Raw genomic sequence first — 22,701 nt, forward strand, 5'->3', positions numbered from 1 at the left:
AGATAACACATTTTGACAGACTACGTCAGATTCTGACATGCCACTTTCAATGGAACAAATGGATGATTAATAGAACCGTTTTGTAATTTTTTGCTATATGGCATTCTCGGATTTTGAATTATTTTAATGATGTATTTTAATAAATATATTGAAAAGGCGAACAAGCGTGTTGGCTGATGAGATATGAGGGAGGACAAATCTAGGTCGGTATAATACTTGACAAACTGTCACCTGAGTTACGGTAGGTTTATAATTGGTTTACATCCCAGTTTGGCTACACTCTAGACCCTTTTGTATTTGACCTTTGACATGTTTAATGTTTGTATATTTTGATGATAAGATTATTACGGTTATATTTTATTGTATATCATGATCACGTAATATAAGGAATGCATGATGATGAAAAAAATGATGAATATGGTTATAAATCTCTATTTCAATAAAAGGCAATTTTCATGTTTTTTATTTCTATCATAATTACTGTCCATTATCTGTCCATCTGTGAGTATAAATTTTATGCAATGAGAAGTGAATTAATGTGAAGGAAAGGTGTACAACTTAATGGGGAGAATGAAAAGGAGATAAAAGGGATCAATCCCATTGACATTTTTTCTTATTATGCCTATACTTTTATACGAAAAGGGCACGTCTTCCTCAACAAATTAGATTTGAGTAAAAAAAATAATAGAAAAAATCAAATCAGCATAATGCTGAAAATTTCATCGAAATCGGATGTCAAGAAAGTTATGATTTTAAAAGTTTCGCTTATTTTCCACAAAACACCACATTGATAGGAAAGTGAGAGTTGGTCACGTCACTCATTCACTTTATATTTTATCATATGAGAAATCATTTTCTGCAGATATGACAATAAGGAAGCATTTTGATTGAATCTTATAGTGGGAAGCAACAATGGTGATCTCTCATTAGATTCGGAGAAATTAATCCTTATTTCATATTGATATGTTCAGGAAAATAATAAGTTAGGGCTGTTTTTTTTTATTTTACATAATGAAATACAAAAAATGGCGTGCATGGCGTAATGAAATACAAAAAATAGCGTGCATGGAGTATTCAGCCACACCTACCAGCTAGAACGAAACTGTTTTGTGTAATAATTAAGTAAAACTGAATTCATAACTTTATAGTGACATCGGATTTTGTTGATTTTTTAGCGTTATATTTGTTTGATTTTTCATTCAAATAACCTCAACGACCAGTCAAAATAAAACACAATCAATGCGATTGCGAATATCTTATTTATATCAATATCAAGATGTTTAGACGTAATATTCTATTTTATTTGTGTAATCATAAGTATGATGCTCATCGAACTAAACAATGAATGCGAGCGCGAAGCGCATGCCGAAAATGGTTGAAATTCAGACCTGAAAACGGCCAATTTACAAAAGTCACTTTTTAGAAATTCATAGAGATGAAAGGTGTCTCAATAAATGAATCGATGTGATAATACGAGGGTGAAGCGCGAGCCTAATTTTTTTGTTATTAAGACTGAATATTCTTAGCACTTTTCATTAACTTGGTGCATATCGAAACAATAAATGCAAGCGCGAAGAGCGAGCTGAAAATTATTGTTATCAAGAATCGAAATCGTGACATTTTAGGGAGAAGAAATCCCAAAATGTGTATATAGCATATGCAAGCAAGAGGGGTGAGCTGATTTACCTGAAAGGAGAAAAAATTGAAGGATTATTTGTAGGTAGTATTAGGTGTGATATTGATTGATATCCTCACCTAAAAGGGACATTATTTTTAATGACTGTAAACTTAATAAAGAGGATTTCGCGTGATGAAAAGCTTTGACAATTAAACCAGAAAAAACACACAAATATATTTCAGAATATTTGTAAGAATTAATGAAGAGTATACGTAACGCATCAAAATGCAAACCCGCAGCAAGACAGATAAAAAGTTATCATATTTGCTGTTGAGGAATATTGTTTGTTTGAATTCTTGAAGAGAATACGTATATCACTAATCAAAGATTGGCACGAATACCCATTCCTGGGTAACATACAAGATTCATTTAATGAAATGTGATAGAAACTGCTTGGCATTAATAGCAAATGGGACGGGGGTTATGCGCCTCTATTCCTTTGCCTATTTTTTTTTTATCCTTTTCTATTTTTTTGCGCTCAGGCGCCCGGGGCACGTGCCCCCTGTCCATCACACACACACATATTGCAAAAAAAAATGCAAAATTCTACGCGGTTAATGGTCATGGATATTCTGTTCTATTTCAATACTTCCCATTTTTTTTAAATACCAGCTGCCGTTTTTTATTTCAAATATGCAGGTTTGTCAATTATACCGAAAACTCTGTATATTTATTTTCCAAAAATTACCTTTCGATCCGGCATTTAGTGCATACCGTCTCAGAAAAAATAGAATAGTCATGGAAAAATTATCATAATTATTGGAATTCATGGTGATTCTGGCACGTTAACGAGGATAATTTTTTCCGCTTTGACCTCTCACTGCGGGATATTAAACCCCAGACAATCAAAACTTCTTTATTCCATACTTGTTCTTCACTTTTGATTGAGGTGCGCCATACGAAAAAAATAATAATAAGAGAAATGGATACCATTTTAATTTCTTAATAGCTTTTTCCCATTGTCGTGCGATCCCTTAAGCCAGTCTCACACTAAGCGATTCGTTGCGATCCGATTTCAAATTAATTCTGATAAAATTTGATTTGGGTATTCCAACTAATAAAATATTACCGATGAGAGTTCAGAATAGTGGTAGGACTATTAAAATCAAAATTCAGTCCAGTTAGAGCCTCCCTGAATGAATAAAAACACATTCAATTCCAAATCGTAATGACGTCATCATCGGCTGCGACTTGAAGTCGAGTTGGACTTTACTTCGACTGGGCTTGCCGCAAAAAAATATTAAAAAATACGATTTTAGTTTTCCTAACAATAAGCAAATCTTTCAATGTTATTTATTGGTACTTTGAATTAAAAAAATGAGATTTCATGAAAAATCACGTCGCACAGGATCACATAGAGTGAGACGGGCTTAAACGAAAACCATGACAATTGCAATTTATTGACCTTTCGTAACAGATCGCGGAAGTTTTTGAACCAGTTCAAAATACTCCACGATTGAGGCCTGCAATGGTCCCACTGGCCGACGGATACAGCCATAGGCGGCGGAAGCGGAGGGGGGGGGGGACACCCCCCTAATTTTCAGGTGGAGGGGACCGTCCTCCCTAAAAAAAATGGAGAGAAAGAAAAAGGAAGGAAGGAAGGAAGAAAGAAAGAAAGAATAAAAAAATGAAAAGGAAAAAGATAACAAGTAGGCCTATATACTGAACAGCTGAAACAAGAAATACATGACTTTGTATTCAAACCTGTATAGAAGGCAAAAAATGGCAGTTTTTGCTACGGAAATACAACAAAATTTAAGTCGTTCCCAATGCAATTTTGTTCAGAAAAATTGACAAGCCCCCCCCCCCAAAAAAAGTTTTTAGTACGCACCAAAATGAAAGAGATTTTAGGTCAATCCTCCTTCATTTTTATTATATATTTTGGTTATAGTAGAACCCAATTTTAATAATAAACATGTTGATGGTTACTCTACACCCACGCTTCCCAGGACCATGTTCATTTCGGGAATTTGTTTATTACCATTCATAATACAATGTTATAAGAAATATATAACCAATAAAAAAAAAATCTGGAAATACAAAAAAAATATTGAAAGAAATAGATTTGAATCTGAAAATACTGAATTAGAAAATTAGCTAGCGCTCGCATTTTTTGACAGGCAAATTAAGTGAGATAGGCCTACGTATTCTCTTCATGAATTACACTGTACAGCAAACCTTTCTTCTTTTTTTTTTTGCTTGTAAAAATTTTACTCTGGAAAATGTGCCCCTTTTGGAAAATCCTGGATCTGCCCCTCTCATGCTGGGTGCGCATTATCCCTATGACAAATGATCTATGTCGACCCCTGGCCCCGCCCTGCTCATAACCATTAAAAAGGATGGATAACCGAACAATTGAAATAAATATATATTTTCAGTTAATTAAGAGTATGTGGGAAGATATAGCCCCCCCGGCCCCGGGCCTCCCATGCCCGGGGGGGGGGGGCCACTTACATTGATGAGTGGATACCATGCGCGACCAAAAAAAAAACACGTAAAAAGGATGTCCTTTTCACGATAGGGCACGTTACGTACGTAACGTGAAAAGGGTGTCAAAAACACAAAAATAATGAAAAAAGGGTATCTATTTCGCTAGGAAAATTACGTGTTTAGGGTCGAATTTGCGGGGATGATAAAACAAAATTAAAATGTTTTATAAAGGATGTCCTTTTTGCCCCAACACTACGTGTTTAGAGTCCTATTTGCGCGATCGAGGTGTAGAAGGTGGGGTCGTACTAAACCAAATAAGGTAAAGCTGACAACCAAAGGACCCGCGTAACAATAAAACATTCCTGTACTTGTTTAGGGGGTTCATTTCAGGGAATCATTTGCCAAGAGTATCGTTTTGTTTCCGATACTTGTTAAGGGTAGGGTTTCACACGCAAATACTTGTTAAGGGGTGCATTTTCAGAATATGGAAATTACGTGTTTAGGGTGCTTTTCGAGACCCCATGGTCGCGCATGGTATCCACTCGTAAATGGCAGTGGCCCCCCCCCCGGGCCTCCCATGCAACCCCAGGATTTCTAATTACTCCAATATCTGATTCGACATATCCCTACAAATATTTCATTCTCCTATCGGACGACCATTCATTTTTCCCTAGGACATTCGAAAGATTACAATTTCAACAAAATTGATATTAACAAGATAACGTTAGGTCCTATCGTGATTAAAAAAAAACGAAAAGAAAATCATAGACAATGGGCAATAGCCAGTTCTTTCGACCCTTTGTTTATTTTGTCTGCATATATAGCCTAAGTTTCAAGCAAAATGATTATTTGTTATCATAAAGTCATTTTTTTCTTACAATTAACAGTCATGTTATGAAGTTCAGAGTGCAATTACCTGTATCAGATATTTCATATTTTCCATTGCTTTATTTTCACTTTCATTCATTTTTTGTCTCCTTTACTTTTCATCACATTTGCAAAAAATGTTAATTTATGCAAGGACCAATCGCTTCCGGGTTAGGTCAGCTCGCTCGCGCAAAATTAGTTTAGGAGAGAAAATGGAAGCGGGGAAACTCCGTGGCTCATGCAGAACTGCATGACTCGAGAAAAATTGATATTCATAGGTGTTTTTGCTTGATCTACAACTTTTCAGTAATCACTTAGTATACTGATATTTTATGGTCATCGATGGTCATAATTATAACGGTAAATATAGCCCCATTAGCGCATTTAGAAGAGATATCTGTGGAAATTTATTGTCGTATCTGTAATATGAGTTTGAGAAAGAGACTATATTGGCTCCCGCGCTCTTATGCACATTTGTATAGCTTTGACAGGCGCTAACATGCAATACCTATTGCCCGCGTATAGTGTACCAAACCGGCATGAAAGCCGAGCGAGCAGCGCAGTGCATGAGAGAGTGGTTCGCCGGTCACGAATCGACTGGCTGGATATGAATTTACGATTGATTTCTGCAGGAATGAATGGTTGAAAGACTGTTTACTAAGTTAAAGAGTGCAGAAAAACACATTTTGTTTAAGATTTAGTTCAGGACGTATCTAAGAGATAGTAAGACTAAAGATAGACCCTGGCCTAGTAGGCCTAACTTCAAGTTGAATTTTTTGAAGTTAAAATTAAATTCAATTCAAGCAAGACTTTGTCTTTATTCTACCTCAGCCTGGCAAAGTTTGTACAGGCTCCACTCCACTTCACCTACCCGAACTTTGGGACAGTGAACTCGATCGGATATTCCGAGTGACAAAGGTGGGATCAAAAGTGGTTTATTGCAAAAATTAAAGAAAAGAATATAACGAGAAAGAAAAAAAAGCTTAATTTCTTACTCTTCACCCATATTTCACTCAGTGTCCATCCTCCGGTTATCCTCAAAATTGGTGATTTTGGGCCAGTATCCCCTGCCCTTCGTTCAACATAGCAGCGCATCGCATATTGTGCATTCAAAAGTCAATGCATGCAAGAGCCGCTGAATTGTGCCTCACTGCATGCCATGGATGGCAGAAAGAAAGAAAAAAAGGAAAGAAAGGAAGGAAGAAAAAGAAGGAAAACAGGAAGGAATGAAGGAAAAAGGAAAGAAAGGTTAAGGAAAAACAGAAGGAAAGAAGAAAACAAAGAATGAAAGAAAGGATGAAACTTTAGTGGAAGGAAAGAATGAAGTGAGCAGAGAATTAAAAAAAATAATGGAAGAAGGAAGGAAGGAAAGAAAGAACAAAAAGAAAAAGGGGAGGAAGAAAGAAGGAAGCCAATACAAATTAGAGGAAAGAAAATATGAAGAAATCTAAAAAAAAAAAGAAAGAAGGAAAGTACATGTAAGAAAATGAAGAAAAGAAAGATAAATGAACAGAGAGAAAAAAAATAGGAAAGAAAGCTAGGAAAGATTGAAAAGAAAGATCTATGGAAGAAAAATGGCAAGCGGGAAAGATAGATAAAGGATGAATAGAGGATAGAAAAGAAAGGAAGGTAGCAAGGAAGAAGGAAGAAAAGAATGAAAGAGGAAGAAAGCTCAGATTTGAAATAAAACAAAAAAAAATGCACAATCATCTAACAAAAATCTTGCTGATACTTGTTTAAATATATTTTAAAAATTTTGGGAAAAATGTTTTAGAAATGAATAACATTTCACAGAGAAACATTGACAAACTTAAAAATAAAACTAGATTTTAATTCGTCATGCGGACGAATTAGGTGGTCTGTCTTTATTCTCGCCATCATGATTACTATTACCATGTTCATGCAGATCAATATGATCTTCATGATGACAGCGGAATGCTCATTATGGATGGAATACTTGTGAAAGACGGGAGATGATAAAGCACTGTGTAAAGGGTCTCTTTGATGTATGACAATACATGTGATATGAAAAAAGTAATTATAATCAGTTTTATCTTGCTAAATTTTAACTTTTGTATACCGTTAAATTATAAAGGATCATGTACGAGGTGGTAAAAAGAGAAAAAAATGATCTTGTTTACCCCAGGACTCGAACCTGCGCCCCCGAGAAAGCAAGTCAAATGCCTTATCCATTGAGCCACGATATTCCCCATAGAGAATACCCGTAAGCAATATTGAGAATTACAATTCCAACTTTTGCAAGGGAAAAACGGGCATGATCCCGGCATGTGATAAAAAAAAATGGAGGGCAAACTACCGAAAGCTTAGAATCTCAGCTACAACATACTAAAAGCTCAGGGAAAACTGACAAGAAAAAATGGAGATATGGCTCATGAAATAGAGGAATGTCGAATCTAGTTTTGAGAAAAAGTCATGTCCCATAGAGATTACACGCAAAATGAGGAAAAATGACATACCTTTATAATTTGCAATTTTTCAGGATGATCCGTTTATTAAAATAAAAATAAAGGGAATATTTCATAAGAGTAAGACCTAAGCTACATCATATCAAAATTGGGCGAAAATTGACCAATATTCACGAAGTTAGAGCCTAATTTGCATAATAATTATGATGTCATAACAAGGAAAATGGATATTTTGACTTCCGACGCCATTTTGATGATTTCATGATCAAATTGAGGGACAATGGTGACATGAAATCAAATCTACAACTCGTACTCTATCGATATATGAAAAAGAAAATTGGGGGTCAAGGACTATTTAAAGAGCTATAGTGAATTTTCAATAGGCATGTTTTTACCCATATATGGCCTATAGTGAGAGCTCGCGCGCACACGTGCTGCAAACTTTAACAGGTGTTAATTTCGTTATTATTGGTCGTAGAGAGCTAAATTAGGTATCAAATTGCTCAGAATTATATTATCAATGCAATGATATAAAAAGAACGGCGTTTGGCGTTTCCATGGCAGATCCAATTGATGACATTAAATTTAATGAAAACTCAATAACTCAATAACTCAATAACTTGCTCCTCCGAGGCTCCGATCACATCACCAAATCAGTAATATTAGAATCCAAATAAGTATAAAAATTTTGTTGGAAAAACTTTTAATCATGTGAGCTTGTTCACTTTGGAGGTTGATCGGGGATAGTACAAGTGTGCACAGCAGCATGGACATCTATGTGTGTGTTTATGTGTGTAGAACTGTAGATCACAAAAAAATGTCACAAACTGGCTTGCAATTTGAATTGGAGGAAGTTGTTAACTTTGATTTTTTCTCTCTCTCCTGTATTTTTGCATGTGAAGTATGGGGAAACTTTGTAAAATTTAATTTCTTAGTGAAAATTTTGCTTGCCCTTATTAGGGCAAGTTGTTTTTGTGTTTACTTCAAAACACTTGCCCGACTCTAAGTTTTACTTGCCCCGGGCAAGCGCTTATGTCGCACCCTGGAGTACCTTTAGAATCCAATGTCATAATCGATTATTAGAACAACCCAACAGTTACTTAGTGCCAGATACTAACTAGCTTTAGAATGAGGCATCACACACATGACAAACGTGTATCACATCTGTAATCGATTCATGACATTGGATTCTAAAAGTAAGCTGATTCCTGCTGAAAATATTCAAACAACCTTAAAAGTTACAGATATCAAACTCGGGCAAGTTCACCCTGACAAAAATTTAAAATCACAGAAAAAAAATGATAAAAAATATTGGTGATGGTTTGAAGTAAATCCATCAAAGATTAAAAGTTATTGGAATTTTAATTTCTTCATGTGATATGTAATATGCAAGCAGAACAAGCTTCCCATTTATCGTGATTTAGAAAAAAGATCAATAAAATGTCATTTTCTCCAGGCTCAAGAAATTGAAAATGACATTAATTGTACCTTCAATATATCAACAGATAAATTATTTCACACCTCCTGAAAGAAGAAAATTTTTAGTCATTTTTTGTGATGCAGCCTTTCCATTCCTACTACTAATTTACTTTGACTGCAAGACTTGTAACTCCCCAAGTACGAGCAGAACTAACTACACGAATGTATCTAAATTCATGTATGTATTCAAAAATATTATCTATGGTACAAGTGAAAGTTTAATGCTCCAATTGTATTTCCTGCTCACAAAGAGAATTTTCTGTTTCGTTTCAGAGAGGCTTTTCACACACACCCACATGCAACTTTGAGTGAGATTGGCCCACCTAGGACAAGACGCGGTGTGACTGAACCCTTGTTGCTTGGATCCTTAGTCCATTGCAGAAGCTGCCCGCAACTCGCTGTACTGATTATTTTCACATTTCATGACATTTCTTCCTCAGTCTGGCATCATGGTTCACTGAAAGTGAGCTTGTCTTTTTACAAAGATGGTCTTGACGATCATGCTGGTACGTAAATCAACTTTGTAATTCAGAAATAGATTGTTATTCTAGACTCGATACCCACAAACCCCTTATCCAACCCCACTGAAATAGAATTAGAAACAGATTTTTAATGTTTAAAAAACATCTCATGTAAAATACATGTGCGAATAGGACACCCGTCTGTGAGAATTAGATTGTTATTTTCCACTCCACATTCAATGTCAAATAGCATCAGTCTTCTCAAAATTGTTTTGCGTATGCAATATTTATCAATTAACTTCAGTCATCAGTTCACCTCAAAAACTGCATCTTTAGTCATGACAAAATTTGGCCTCAATCCTTTTGCCCCTCCACCCCACCCCACCTTGCTAAACACTGGCTGCTTTGCAATTTGGTTGATTTTTTTTATGATTTGAACTAGTCTGGATAAATGATGACCAGATGAAGGGAGGTTGAACTACTGTAATTTGTGTCTTTATCACCCACCAAATGAAAAAAAAAATACGCCAGCAACGATTGAAAATTATTCATTTAGTGAAAATGAATCCCTGTACATGTAAGTATGATAAGAAGCTTGAAATTAGAACTTACATGTATTGTAGTGACCAAGCTGGTCGTGACATAGATTGTTATAAGAATGTTCAAGTAATTGGTTAGTGTATAGGTTAGTCTGACATGACAAGATGATAAATTCAGGAGTTGTTACAAATTCTTCCAATTTTTTTTTTTTTGGGGGGGGATATCAAGATAGTTAAATCATTGTCTATTCCTGGAAACTCTATGCAAACATTTGACATTGATGTAACTAGTAATACAGATATTTCACAAGTATTTAAAAATTTTATTTTTATCAGCCCAAGGTGCAGGAAGGCGCTAGAAGGTAAGAATAATTTTATTAACTTGATATCCATCATTCAAAGAACTAAAGGGGGATAGAAGTTAAGTTTAAAATATCACTTAAACTATTGAACCAATAACTGAAATACAGTCAGAACTGTCTTAGCAGCCAACTGTCTATAGTGAAAAGCTGTCTTTATTGGTAGCAAAATTGTCTCCGATTTGAAAAGAGTATGTGTTCTAGAACCTGACTTTAGAGGCCACCTGTCTACAGGTCACTTTTTTGTTGCTTTCTTGTTTGGCCTTAATAGACAGGTTTTACTGTATTTTGAATACAAATGTATGTTTGTCACTTTTGCTGATGATACTGTATTAAACATTCTATCAACCAATATTTGAACATATTGCATGTTATAATTATTTGAGTGTTCAATGTAAACTAAAAAAGAATGCATATTGCACCACCCCCCCAAAAAAAAAGTTAATCACATGAGTATATCACTCTCGTGCATTTTTTTAGTGCTGTACTGTATGTATGTTTTGTTTTGCTTCACTAACTAGTGCATCTTTTATTTTATTTCATTCATATTTTTGTATTTATGAATTTTTATGTTATTTTTAATGCCGCTTTCTCACTCAGGAGAAAAGCTGCATTTACAAGAAAAGTATCAACACTGAAATCAAATGACTCCAACGATGGACGTCCCAATCCATCAGATTCAGCTGTCATTATGCCTGTGTAGGTTACCATTCCTCTCTCCCTCTCTTTATCTATTTCTCACTAAAATCTAATTGAGAACCTGTAAACAACAATCAAAGGGTCCACTCTTTAAAAGTGTACAGAAAATACTTTTTTTCTCTCTCTCGTGCATGTTTTTTTTCTGATGCTTGTTGCTTACATCACTTGTATGCTTGTATTATTTTTATTCAAAAATGAAAAGTATTTTGTAGATGTGTTGCATCTTGAAATAAATGTGAAAGTGATATTTCTTAATGTTTGTTACATTTTAGTATATATATATAAAACAACACATTCCATGCCATTAAAGCTGTTTGTATAAACTATACGTTTCAATGTGAGTGGCCCCACAAGGTGTTGATACATTGGCAAATCCAGCAGTTTTTATTCTTGCCCCAAGCACCCATATCCAAGATACTGCACCTTGTATAGACCCCTACAAGATGTTTTGTCTTGATAGCTCATTTTTATCCAGGAATACATTTTGTATGGCACCTGTTCATACTAACATGATAATGAAAAATGGATTTTAAAAAGCCCTCTTTGGTGGTATAGCATTAAGTGGCCTTTTGATTTTTGTTAATGTTCTAAGTTTTCATTCCATTTTGATTTTTAAGTTGAATTGTCTTTGCCCCCCCCCAAAAAAAAACGGGGGAATATATATTTTTTTGCATCGTATTGTAATGTAACTTTTACAATTTTGTTGCATCTACGTGTAATGGGAAATCCAAGCATACTTAACTGAAAATCAACCAACCATTTTAATCTGAACAAATTGTAGGAGGAAGCCACACATGACCCGTCGAATTGTGTCTTCAGAAAGTGATTCGTCAGAGTCTATACCAGACCCCTTCATCAAACAACCCTCCCAATCTCTTACTCCCATCGAAAAGACCAAGAAAGAGAAAACGAGGATAGGAGGCTCTGTTACAAATAGTGACTCCAAAAAGAACAACTTTGTGCGCCTCAACAGCTCGACTGAATCGTCCGATTTTAGTAGCAAAAGGGCGATCAATGCCCTGACCGGAGTCAGTAACGGCTTTGTGTATCAACTGATGAAAAAGAAGGAGGAGAATTCGGAGGAGGGGGAAAGCGATTGCTCCAAGGATGCTGTCAAGAAGTGCAATGGATCTTTAGTAGACAGTACATTCAATGATGAAATACCAGAAGGTATGAACAGTATTTAAGGATATACAATTACCTCTGAGGCATGGGGGGGGTGTAATGAGTGTCCCCTCAGATCTTGGTTGTCATTATGAATACCTGATTCTTTTTTCCTAAAGAGATGATAATGTGCAGTTTGCAAGGTGATAGATTTTGGAGTTCTCACAGCTAAAGAAACATTATTGGCTGTATAAAAGCCCTTTCAGGTTAGGACTTAGTCTGATCCTATGTCTCTGTGTTCATTCTACACTGTACTTGTTTGGTCAGTAAGAAAAATACTACTGCTGCTGCTACTACTACTACGACTACTACTATCATGGGTGTCGATCGGTATTCTTGGTTGGGGGGGATGATTGACACAATTTTTTGTGGATGGGGATCTTTCAACATTACCCCCACTAAAATCACAAATAAGGGCATTTGGGAGTGGTTGATATGCATGGTGATCTTGGAAATTCCTTCATTGTTGTAGTGTACTTTACTTATATATATTTTTTTTTTGAAAATTCAAATTGTGTTACAAGTGAGCCTATTCTAAACTCATGCGAAAGAAAAAAAAATTGTCTGGACCTTGTACATAGTGATCTGTTTATTGAGCATGATGTATACACAGGGGCGTCGATCCATTTTTCAGATGGGGGGGGCAAAATCATGAATCAACGTTCTAAAGGCGCTCTATCACTCAAAACGAACAAACTCACCCACCCACACATAGGCCTATATATATATGACTCATGAGAAAGAGACACATATCTCACTCTCACCAACAATGCGAGCATGACATGAAAACAGGAAAAATGTACCTGTTTAGGTTTGTTTGTAGTAACTCATGAGGAGGATAGATACATGTATCTCACTAGAGAACGAGCTGAAATTTCTTTATATTTTGACCTGAAAGCTTGATATTCTGAGCATTTTGGTACCAATGATTGAGATGGTTATCTAGAAGAACAATAGATGCGAGCGCAAAGCGCGAGCTGAAAATTTTGATATTTCGATCTGGAAAAAAAAGACAGATTATTGGACGCTTTTGATAAAGAACAAGATATATATCCAACAAAAGATTATTGCAAATCGAAGCGGGAGTTCTTTTGAGGTTTAGAACTGAAAACAGGACATTCTATTCACCTATTTAATCATGAATAGTATGGGTTTTTGGTACAGAAATGATGCGAGCACGAACTGAAAAGCTTTATATTCCAATCTGAAAAGCAGACATTTTGAGCACGATTTTAAATCAAAATCGAGTTGGTATCTCAATCTCGCTTGCTGATTTAAGTGTAGCATTACAATCTTATTTTTTAGTTGCACATGCAGAATTATTGAGGGTCGACGCCTCTGTGTATACAACCCGACTGGCAATATCTTTTTTCTTCTTAATGCATAATGATAAAATGCAGATTCGGACCAATTGAATTGAATTGAATTAAAACTAGCACAAGTTACAAACTGTGTGGCTTCTCGTGCACCATCGGGCTAACCGTCATTCCTTAGACGATTTATCTTGCCACCATTTTACTCCCGTTTATTTTTCCACCCTTTTGAATTAATTGATTTATTAAAATTAATTTACTCACCACTGGTGGGATGGAACACCCTATCAACAAAAGTTGTTTTTCGTTGGGGTCCTTTTATGCCATGTGTTAAAAATATATAAATAAACATTTCATTCTTTTTCATCTTGAACCTCCACCCATCTGTTTAAAAGTCCTGGAAAACAATATGTATACACAAACTGCGAGGGAAACAAACTGATATATGGTATACTATAATCATCATGATCAATCTTTTCATTTTTCATCATTATTATAATTTTTCTACCCTAGATTATTGGGGGGATGATAATACAGGCCATCCCCCCACTTGAAATATTGGGGGGATATATCCCCCCATCCCCCCCGTGATCGACACCCATGACTACTACTACTAATAAACTGGTGATTATATATGGCATAATGAATTAATACAGCTCTTAAATGTTACATTACAACAAAATAGATATGTTTTAGATGTCTTTTAAACCATTTTACTGATGTACTAGACCATAGATGAGCTGTCAAACTGTTCCACAATTTGGGACCACAAATATAAGACCTAGCTCCCCCTCCTTTTCTAAACAATTCTTGAAATGTGAAAGGTTGAAGTGTGATTTGTGCAATAAGAATTTGATGATTATTTTCCTGTGATCTTAGGTACAGTCATTGTGCAGCCAGAGGCAGCCCCAGATGGAGAGGAAGACTGGTACAAGAGCAAAGAATTTAGAAAACAGTTTCCCCGAGAGCGGAGAGAAAGAAGAGAAGCTAACAATCAGAGTAAGAAATATTGAATTAACATGTGAAATCTGCATTTAGTCAATCAAATTTCATGACCCTGTTTAAGCTTGTAACATTGGCAAGTTCCGTAGATGATACTTATCAAACAAATGTTAGTATTAAAAATATCTGTAAAAATAAAGCGAAAATCATGATTTACCTGAAATTCCCCTTTTTATACCACTTTACCAAAACAAGCACCCTGAAAGTACCTCTTTTTTTATGCTTAACCCTATCTAGGCCGGGGTATTTTGGGAGTTCATATGGCCGGGGGGGGGCCTCCCAGGCCCCCCTTAAGATCTTGGCCGTCGACCGTGCGATTGCGCTGAAAATTGGCACGCGGGTTGCCTGGGACATAATCTACAAGATTTTATAGTGATATATTTCATGCAAATTGCTATTAAGTGATTATGCTAATTTATGCGTAATTAGTATGCGAAATCATACTTTTTCCTCTAACTCTCTAAATAAAGCTCCAAATGTACTAATTTTTGGTATAGATACTCTTTGTGGTGTTCTTAGCAAGTGTACATGAAAAAAATTCTGATATCAAATCTTTTTCTTATGTATTATATATTTTTTTTTCAATTTCTTATGTATTTCTTTGTTTTTTTTTACCTTTCGTTTTTCATTGTTTTTTCAATGAAATTCGTTGGGGACTCTTCTGTGATCATAAAAAGCATAAAGTAAATACATTTAGACCAACAAAACTAAAAATAATCATGCATTTATGAATTTTGGTTGAAAACACAATTTGCATTGACTTTGTACACGAAATCACGTTTTTGAGCAATTATTGGTCTGACATGCACTTACATAATGTTGCGTAATTTCGGAACCACGTACCCGGGCGACGCAAAATTGGTCTCAAAAGTTGCGCAAGACTTGAAAGTAAAAAGTCAGCGAGCGGCGCGGTCAAAAAATTTCGTGCTGCGAAAATATCGCGCGATTCGTTGAGGGGGGAGGGGGCTTCCGAGGCCCCCCCCCGGCCTAGATAGGGTTAAAAAGTTGTCTTTTAGATGATTTTCCTACTTGTTATTCTGTTGATTGGCATTCAGAGTAAATCCAGATTTTCCCTTTAAAACCATTTACCGTACTTTAAATAAGTTTGTAATGTTTTCTTCTTTTTTTTTGCAGATGCACCTCAAACCATTGAATCTGTGTTTTGTACCGCATGTACAACTCAGGTCAACCCATTTGACAAAAGGACTTTCTGTTCTCATCCAATTCTGAGTGTTGTATTTTGTAAGGTATGATTTCATATTCCTTCATCTTATATATTAAATGTTATACTTATGCACCTCCACCCAATGCAGTTTATTGAAAGAAGCATATAATACAATCCGGTCGTCCATCAATTTGTCCTTTCTGTATTCATTCTTGCAATTGATAGTGATACATGTGACAAATAAACTTCATGTATGCATATGTGAGAATGACCCAAACTCCATAAATACGAAAGTTTGCGATGAATTGCAAATATGAAAGAACTGCACCGATTGGTTTCCTTTCAGTATTTTAAACAATGTGTGCATGCAACAATGATCTTAACTGGTCACTGGTATTTAGCGATTGATTGCAAACCTTTGTGTTACGGAGCACTGATTTTAGAATTTAGGGTCATGGATTCAAAGGTCTCAAAAGTCTTTACATACATGAAGTTACCTTGTTTGCGTGATAATTGAATACTTGTTTCAAGGCCAGCCTCTGAAAAATAAATCATGATAAAGTATGTAAAGGGAGTGACTATCTGATAAGAATTTTCAGGACGAACACAAGGATTAAGGTAGCAGGTCTTCACTTGAATTTCTATGAAAAAAAATATATATAATTAAGGTGTATAATCTATATCTGATCTGGCAATGGAGGAGTAAAATTTTTTGTTGAAGTTTAAAATCCATCTAGTTCAGTGCGTATCAAAAAAAAGTTTACACTTTGAAAAAGCCCTGGGAATTAAAAAATATGCAATGTGTGGATGATTTTTTTCACATACAATCTTGGGTTTGGGTCTCATCTATCCAATGAAAGTAAAAGTTTGGACAGAATGTTTCACTTGAGTGAGCACTGTCCATTTTTGTAAAGTTCGCAGAAATCTGTTTGCGCAGAAATGCTCGTTTTCACGCTGTGTCAAGGGGAAATGGCGAAATCAAACTTACTCTGTGAAACATTTCTCTTACATTTCCCTTGCTCTTTTAGTCAATTGAAATAAAACAGATTCATTCAAGCATTTTGTAACACTTTTGCCACCCAAATTGAAATTACAACACTTTGTAAGCACAACCTTTACCCTTTTTGTGCCAGCTGGATCTCAGGACATTACTGAATCTGAACAAAAGTTTATATCAGACATCTCCAGCATTTTGTCACTAAGTTTTTATCATTCAAAGTGGGTTTACATTTCATTTTTCATTTAATACTTGTTTCTCCACACTTTTCCCAAGCTTAAGAGTGATTAGCAAAATGGAAATCAAGCCTAAGCCATTTCATGTAAATCACAACTCAGTGTAAAGCAAATATCGTCACGATGGCTTCGGTGTGTGGGGGAGTGGGGTGGGGCACAATGCACTCTTCGAAGTGTTTGGGCAATAAAACAAGTTTAAAAAAGTTAAAGGATATCTTCAAATCAATTTTAATAGCTAAATTCCACGTGTTCTTCATGATTAAGGTCTACTTTTATTCGCATAGCTATTTCAAAGTTCTGCGCAAATCATTTTTCACTAACTTTTCAAAAGTAAGTGGTGCTCACTCAAGCGGAAATATTTTTCGACATTTTAAGTGTCATTTGCTTAAATGGATCTGTACCAAGGTGTAAATGTGGAAAAATCTTCAACAAGTCACTTATGTATAATTTTACAGGATATTTTCTAAGTGTAAACTTTTTTTTGATACGCACTGTAGTTCAGATTTTTTAATCTGGAATTAAAAGATTGATAGCTACGTTGCCTGATACCAGTTCTATTTGATAAGAAATGATGGCTTTACTCAAATTGTATGGGATTATATTTGACGAGATGAAACGGCATTGGGTAAAATTGGATTAGACTAATAATTGAGTCGGTTTATGTGAATTTGGCAAAGAATATCTTCCTTGGATCTCATTTGAATATGAATTTTCACATCTCTTGCCTTTGCTAGAAGCAAGTTTTGTACCGTTTATTAACCTTATTGATTTATTGCTAGGGGCTTTTGTTTTTGGATGTCACTATTTCTTTTGTTTTTTATTGTTTGAATTATACAATATTTCAATTTTTACGAATTTGACTACTGGTATTAGGACCTCTTTGCCTGAAGCACAAAATGTTAAGATACTGGAATTCCACGGAGGCAAGGCTCGACATTAGCGGTGGCCCGGTGGCCCGGGGCCACCAAAAATTCATCTCGGGCAACCATTATTGAAAAAATGTTAAGTTTTGGTGGCCCGAATCGGGCAACCAATAATTTTCAAAGTAGCGCAATTTTTCTCCCGATTTTGTATGTATTTATCAACTTTCTGCAGTTCAAATTGCAAGCCAATTCGTCATGCGCCTTTTTTGTTAATCTACACACAAGTACACACACACAAAGATTGCATAGTCATGACAGTACGTAGGCCTACTACCGCTAGCATACAGTAACTATTATTCAGCCGGCCGCGCCTGCTGTCTGGCTGAGCTTTGCATGCATGAAACCACTGCGCTGCAGCTAGCTAGCTAGCTGTGCGCGAGCAGACAATTCAGACTCAGGGAGCTGCGATACGAAATGTTTCATTTTTTTTTACAGTGATTAAACCATTTATACCCCTTCCCATTGAATATGCCTGATTAAAGAACATGTTTCTACTGAATAATAATAATAATTTTCCGCATTTTTTGATAATTTTGTATTGTTCATTATTCTTACAAAGTTACATTTTCTTTTGTTTTTTTCTCAAATGTTTTTTTCCTGTTCTTTGTTTTTTCTTTCTTCATTTTTTCTTTTGTTCTATAAATTCTGCAGCATATTTTTCTGTGATTTTCTCCTGCTATAATATGCTGGAAAAGAGAAAATAAACTGGATTTGGGGCCTGCATAATCTAGGTTTTATGATCAAAAAGGAAGAAAGGAAAAATAATTGTTTTGTAAATCTATCTGAGTTTGCTAAATGCACTATTTATTTACTTTACCATTATGAGTGTGTGTCGACACGGAGATTAAAAATGCAAAACCTGGGAACAATACAATTCTTTTATTCTCTTTCAATCATTTCATATTTACAAAATTACCACAAAATAAGCAAAGTAAAATAACAGCAAGCACGATTTACATACAAGATGTACAAAGAATAGTGGTACGTGTTAACTAGTGACTGCAGAATATTTCACTTTGTTTTATTCATTTTAAATTAATGTTTTTCTTTATATTTTTCGGGCCACCAAACTTTACTAATGGGCCACCAAAAAAAATTATTTGAAGGTTTTGGTGGCCCGAACGGGCCACCACCAAAAAAAGTTAATGTGGAGCCTTGCACGGAGGAATGAAATTTCATTTCACATAACAATGACGAGAAAATAAAAATATTTTATATTTCATACAGTATAACAAAATACAAAAGAAATAATGAGTGAGTGATGTCATCAGTTCCTCATTTGCATACCGACCGAGATGTGCATATAACTGTTTTGTGAAATGAAGCGAAATTTTACAATGCCATAACTTATTTTACATCCGATTTTGATGAAAGTGTCAGTGTTGTGCTTGTTCAATTTTCTCTTTTATTCAAATCAAGTTTTTTTGGGGGGTGGACTTGACCTTTAATTTTAAATTTCCATTTATTGTCAGTTGTATTAGGAAAATGATCTGGAATTTTTTATGTTGGTGTCATTTCAGGGGTGTATGGAATTCTACAACAGTGGTCCCTGGAAGACGGATGAAGACGGCATTGAAGAGGAATGCCGGTGGTGTGGGCAGGGTGGTTCCCTTTCTTGCTGCGATTTCTGCTGCAAGACATTTTGCAAGCGTTGCATCATGCGCAACCTGGGAAGAGCAGAATGGAATCGTACATTATCAAAGAAGAAATGGAAGTGCTACGTGTGTGATCCTTCACCCATACGAGAACTGGTAGCCAAATGTAGTGCTCTCCTTTTACATCCAGTAAAAACCGATAAGAAGGAGAAAGAGAAGGCAAATGTTCTTGTACAGAAGAAGGTGGCTAAAGCACCAAAGAATGAGAAGAAGGTAAAGGAGAAGTTGAAAATGCAGGATGCAGCCATCGCCGAGGAATTTCTTCAGTATCTTGTTGGGAACATCAGTAATAGGCCACTCTTCATGAGGAGCCTGGTACGATTGAAGAAGGAGGTGCCTGACATGCAAAGGCTGCAGATGAATCTCTCCCTAAAGCACATAGCCGAAGTCAAGTCCGTCCTTGGAGAGTTTCAAGCTTGCGTGAAGAGGCAGCTCCATGGCGATATCCACAAGAGTGATTCTGCCCTTGATGGAACGGACCCAGAGGACTGCGATAGCCCTGAGAGGAGATCAAAGTCCCAGATGGAAGGGATAGTGATTAAGACTGAGACGAAGGAAGAAGCGACTGGGCAGAAAGGAACAGCCATGGAGGAAAAGGGGAGTGCAATGGATACAACAGCTGGTCATGGTGTCAAAGATGCTGATATCCCACAAATGGATTCTAGTGCTGATGGTGTTAATGGATGTGAAAACGTGGATGAGCCTATGGACACGGGAGAAACAAGTGAGAATGAATCATCAAAGGGAGAACGCGAACAGAAAGAGAATGATGTGAAAATTAGTGAAAATAGCCCCATAGCTGATATTGAAATGGATGGAAATGATGGCGATGATGAGGACTATGAAGATAAAGAAGGCAGTGAAGATTCTTCAAATGATAAAGAACTGATAGGAAAGGAGCAGGCCAAAACTAGTTCGAACAAGGAGAGTAAACCTGATCCTGTAATTGAGAAACAAACAGGGGCTGCTCCTGATAAAACGAAAATGGACGTTCAAGAAAATACTGGTTGTGCCCAGAGTGAGGACTCTGATTGTCCTTCAAGCCAACAAAGTGTACGTAAAATGAAAGTAACTCCTGTGTCTCCTAGAACAAGGAAAGAATCACAAGCTGAGGATGAAGAAGCTAAACTGATGTCTATGATCAATGAATCTGATGATGAATCTAGTGACGAGAGTGAGGGATCAGAGTATAGTCCTAAGAAATCAACTAGGTCTCCTAAGAAATCTCCCGCAAAAGCAAGGAATAGGCTATCTAGGAAATTCTCCAAGGCTGTAAAGAAAGAGCCTGTCTCTAGTGATGACTCTGATCACCACCAGAGAGCTAAACAAAGAGAAGGACCTGGTGAGGACTCGAGTAATCCTGAAGAACAATCTGGGTTTGATGGAATTCCTGGTGGAGAATCTTCAGTAGCCTCTCAGGATGAGGAAGTGGAGAAGGGAGAAGTTCAGAAAAAGATGGACTCATCTGCTGTTACTAGAAAAAGCAAGCATAGTTCTGAATCAAGTAAAAGTGAATCCTCTGAGGACATTTCTGAGAGTATTTTTGTGAACAATGATCGTAATACCAAATCTCGTAGAAAAAGATTAAGCAGGAAAAAGAAGAAATGTGAACCGCAAAAGATGGACTCAGCTTCTGAGGAAGAAATGGAATTGAAGAGACTTGAGGGCATTAAAGGTTTGAAAAGAAAACGTAACCGTGTCAGTGACAGCGATGGTGAATCTGAGGGTGTACCTGAAGCCCAAGATAAGCCTGAAGATATGAAAGCAGAGGGTGTTGTGAATGAGAAGGAAAAGTCTGATGTTGAGAAGGAGTCTGAATCAGATGAAGCTCCACCCAAGAAAGCAAAGAAGGTCCGAAAATCTCCTGCGAAGATGGACCCCAAGAGCAGGGAAGTTCTTAGCACTGATACTTCCTCCGATGATGAGAGCGAGAGTGACGACTGTTCTGGACTGCGATGGAAGAGTCTCAACAAGAAAAGCAAGAAGAAGGGTAGTAGCCTAGATATGGCAGAAACCCTTCTGATGGATGAGTTAGATGGTGATGATGAGGATGAAGATGATGATGAGGAGGATGATGATGATGATGAAGAAGTAGATGGTGCGGGATCCAAGAGAAGTAAGAAGAAGGCTCAAAAGAAGGCAGAAGAAGAAGAGCCTGAAGAAGAAGATGAAGACTGGGATACCAATGAAAGTAGACAGAATGGAACTGGTGGTGGTGGTGGTGGAGATGGGGATGGCAAGAAAGGAGGAGATGATAAGAAGAAGAATAAGAAGGGAAAGGACAAAGATGATGAGGAGGATGAAGAAGAGAAGGAGAATTTTGAAGAAAATGGAGAGGAAGAAGAAAATGGTGAAGATGATGAAACTTTAGAGGACGAATCTGACGAAGAAGGTACCAAGAAATCACATCCCTTGCTTCGTGTCCAGATCTCTACATCCAGCGAGGATGAAGAAGATGAGGCTACATCAAAGAAGAAAAAGAAAGGCACAAAGGGGAAAGCTGCTCCAAAGAAACGTGGCAAAGCAACAAAAAAGAAGAGGAGGAAAGAGATTGACACCGATGATTACTTCACATCATCAGAATCAGATGATGTTTCTGATGAGAAGCCAAAGAGGAAAAGGGTGACAAGATCTCAGACTGCAACCTCGACAGAAGACTCCACTGACGATCTCAAGATCCCCAGAAAGAGGAGGGCCAAGAAGGAGGATCCTGGTACCAGCTCTGATGCAGACTCCAATAAAGAATCTAAGCCAAAGAAACGGGGAGGCAAAGGGAAGAAGAGGAGGAGGATAAAAGTTGCTTCTGACTCAGACACCGAAGGAGGTGAATCCAAGACACAAGATGAGAGTCAAGAAGAGAAGAAGGCGAGTACTTTTGTCTCTATTTTAAGGAAAAAATTTGTAGGGAAGCCAACAAATTCACTGGTCATAAAACGTAACGATCTTGGTTGGTAAAAACGAGTTTCCCTCTACAGCAAAACCCATTTTTTTAAAAGTAAATCCTTGACACTTTCTTCTAACATTTAATTTGAAAGATTTAACTTTTGAGAATTTATTTCAATTTTTTTGAGTTAAGTGCATCCAATGGGGAGAAGAAGAACCAAAGGAAATGTGAGAACAGACATTTAAGCAGATCTGGTGGGTGTTTCATGAAAGTTGTCAGCACTGACTAATTTGTCAGTGCTGACAATTTCAGTGAAATCCTTGGTTTTGATTGGCTGAAAGGCATTGGCTCTGACTGTTACTATAGTAACTGTCGGAGAAAGACAACTTGTCAGTGCTGACAACTTTCATGAAACAGTCCCCTG

At 36.5% G+C, this 22,701-nt stretch overlaps 1 protein-coding gene across 2 annotated transcripts in view; it reads left to right on the forward strand.

The window, feature by feature from the left end:
- Nucleotides 1-5,168: 5,168 nt before the first annotated feature.
- The window catches only part of LOC121412862 (transcriptional regulator ATRX homolog), a 40,519-nt gene continuing 22,986 nt past the window's right edge, over nucleotides 5,169-22,701 (forward strand). The window contains exons 1-8 of one of the 2 annotated variants that reach the window (XM_041605627.1): nucleotides 5,169-5,335; nucleotides 9,154-9,386; nucleotides 10,217-10,242; nucleotides 10,840-10,938; nucleotides 11,720-12,108; nucleotides 14,295-14,414; nucleotides 15,552-15,664; nucleotides 19,259-22,258. In XM_041605627.1, the coding sequence (XP_041461561.1) occupies nucleotides 9,366-9,386; nucleotides 10,217-10,242; nucleotides 10,840-10,938; nucleotides 11,720-12,108; nucleotides 14,295-14,414; nucleotides 15,552-15,664; nucleotides 19,259-22,258 (3,768 nt within the window). In that variant the 5' untranslated portion in view covers nucleotides 5,169-5,335; nucleotides 9,154-9,365. The remainder of the gene's footprint in view (nucleotides 5,336-9,153; nucleotides 9,387-10,216; nucleotides 10,243-10,839; nucleotides 10,939-11,719; nucleotides 12,109-14,294; nucleotides 14,415-15,551; nucleotides 15,665-19,258; nucleotides 22,259-22,701) is intronic. The other variant, XM_041605634.1, reaches the window with a different exon arrangement.

The sequence above is a fragment of the Lytechinus variegatus genome, chromosome 1 (genome assembly GCF_018143015.1).
Source record: "Lytechinus variegatus isolate NC3 chromosome 1, Lvar_3.0, whole genome shotgun sequence".
Lineage (NCBI taxonomy): Eukaryota > Metazoa > Echinodermata > Echinoidea > Temnopleuroida > Toxopneustidae > Lytechinus > Lytechinus variegatus.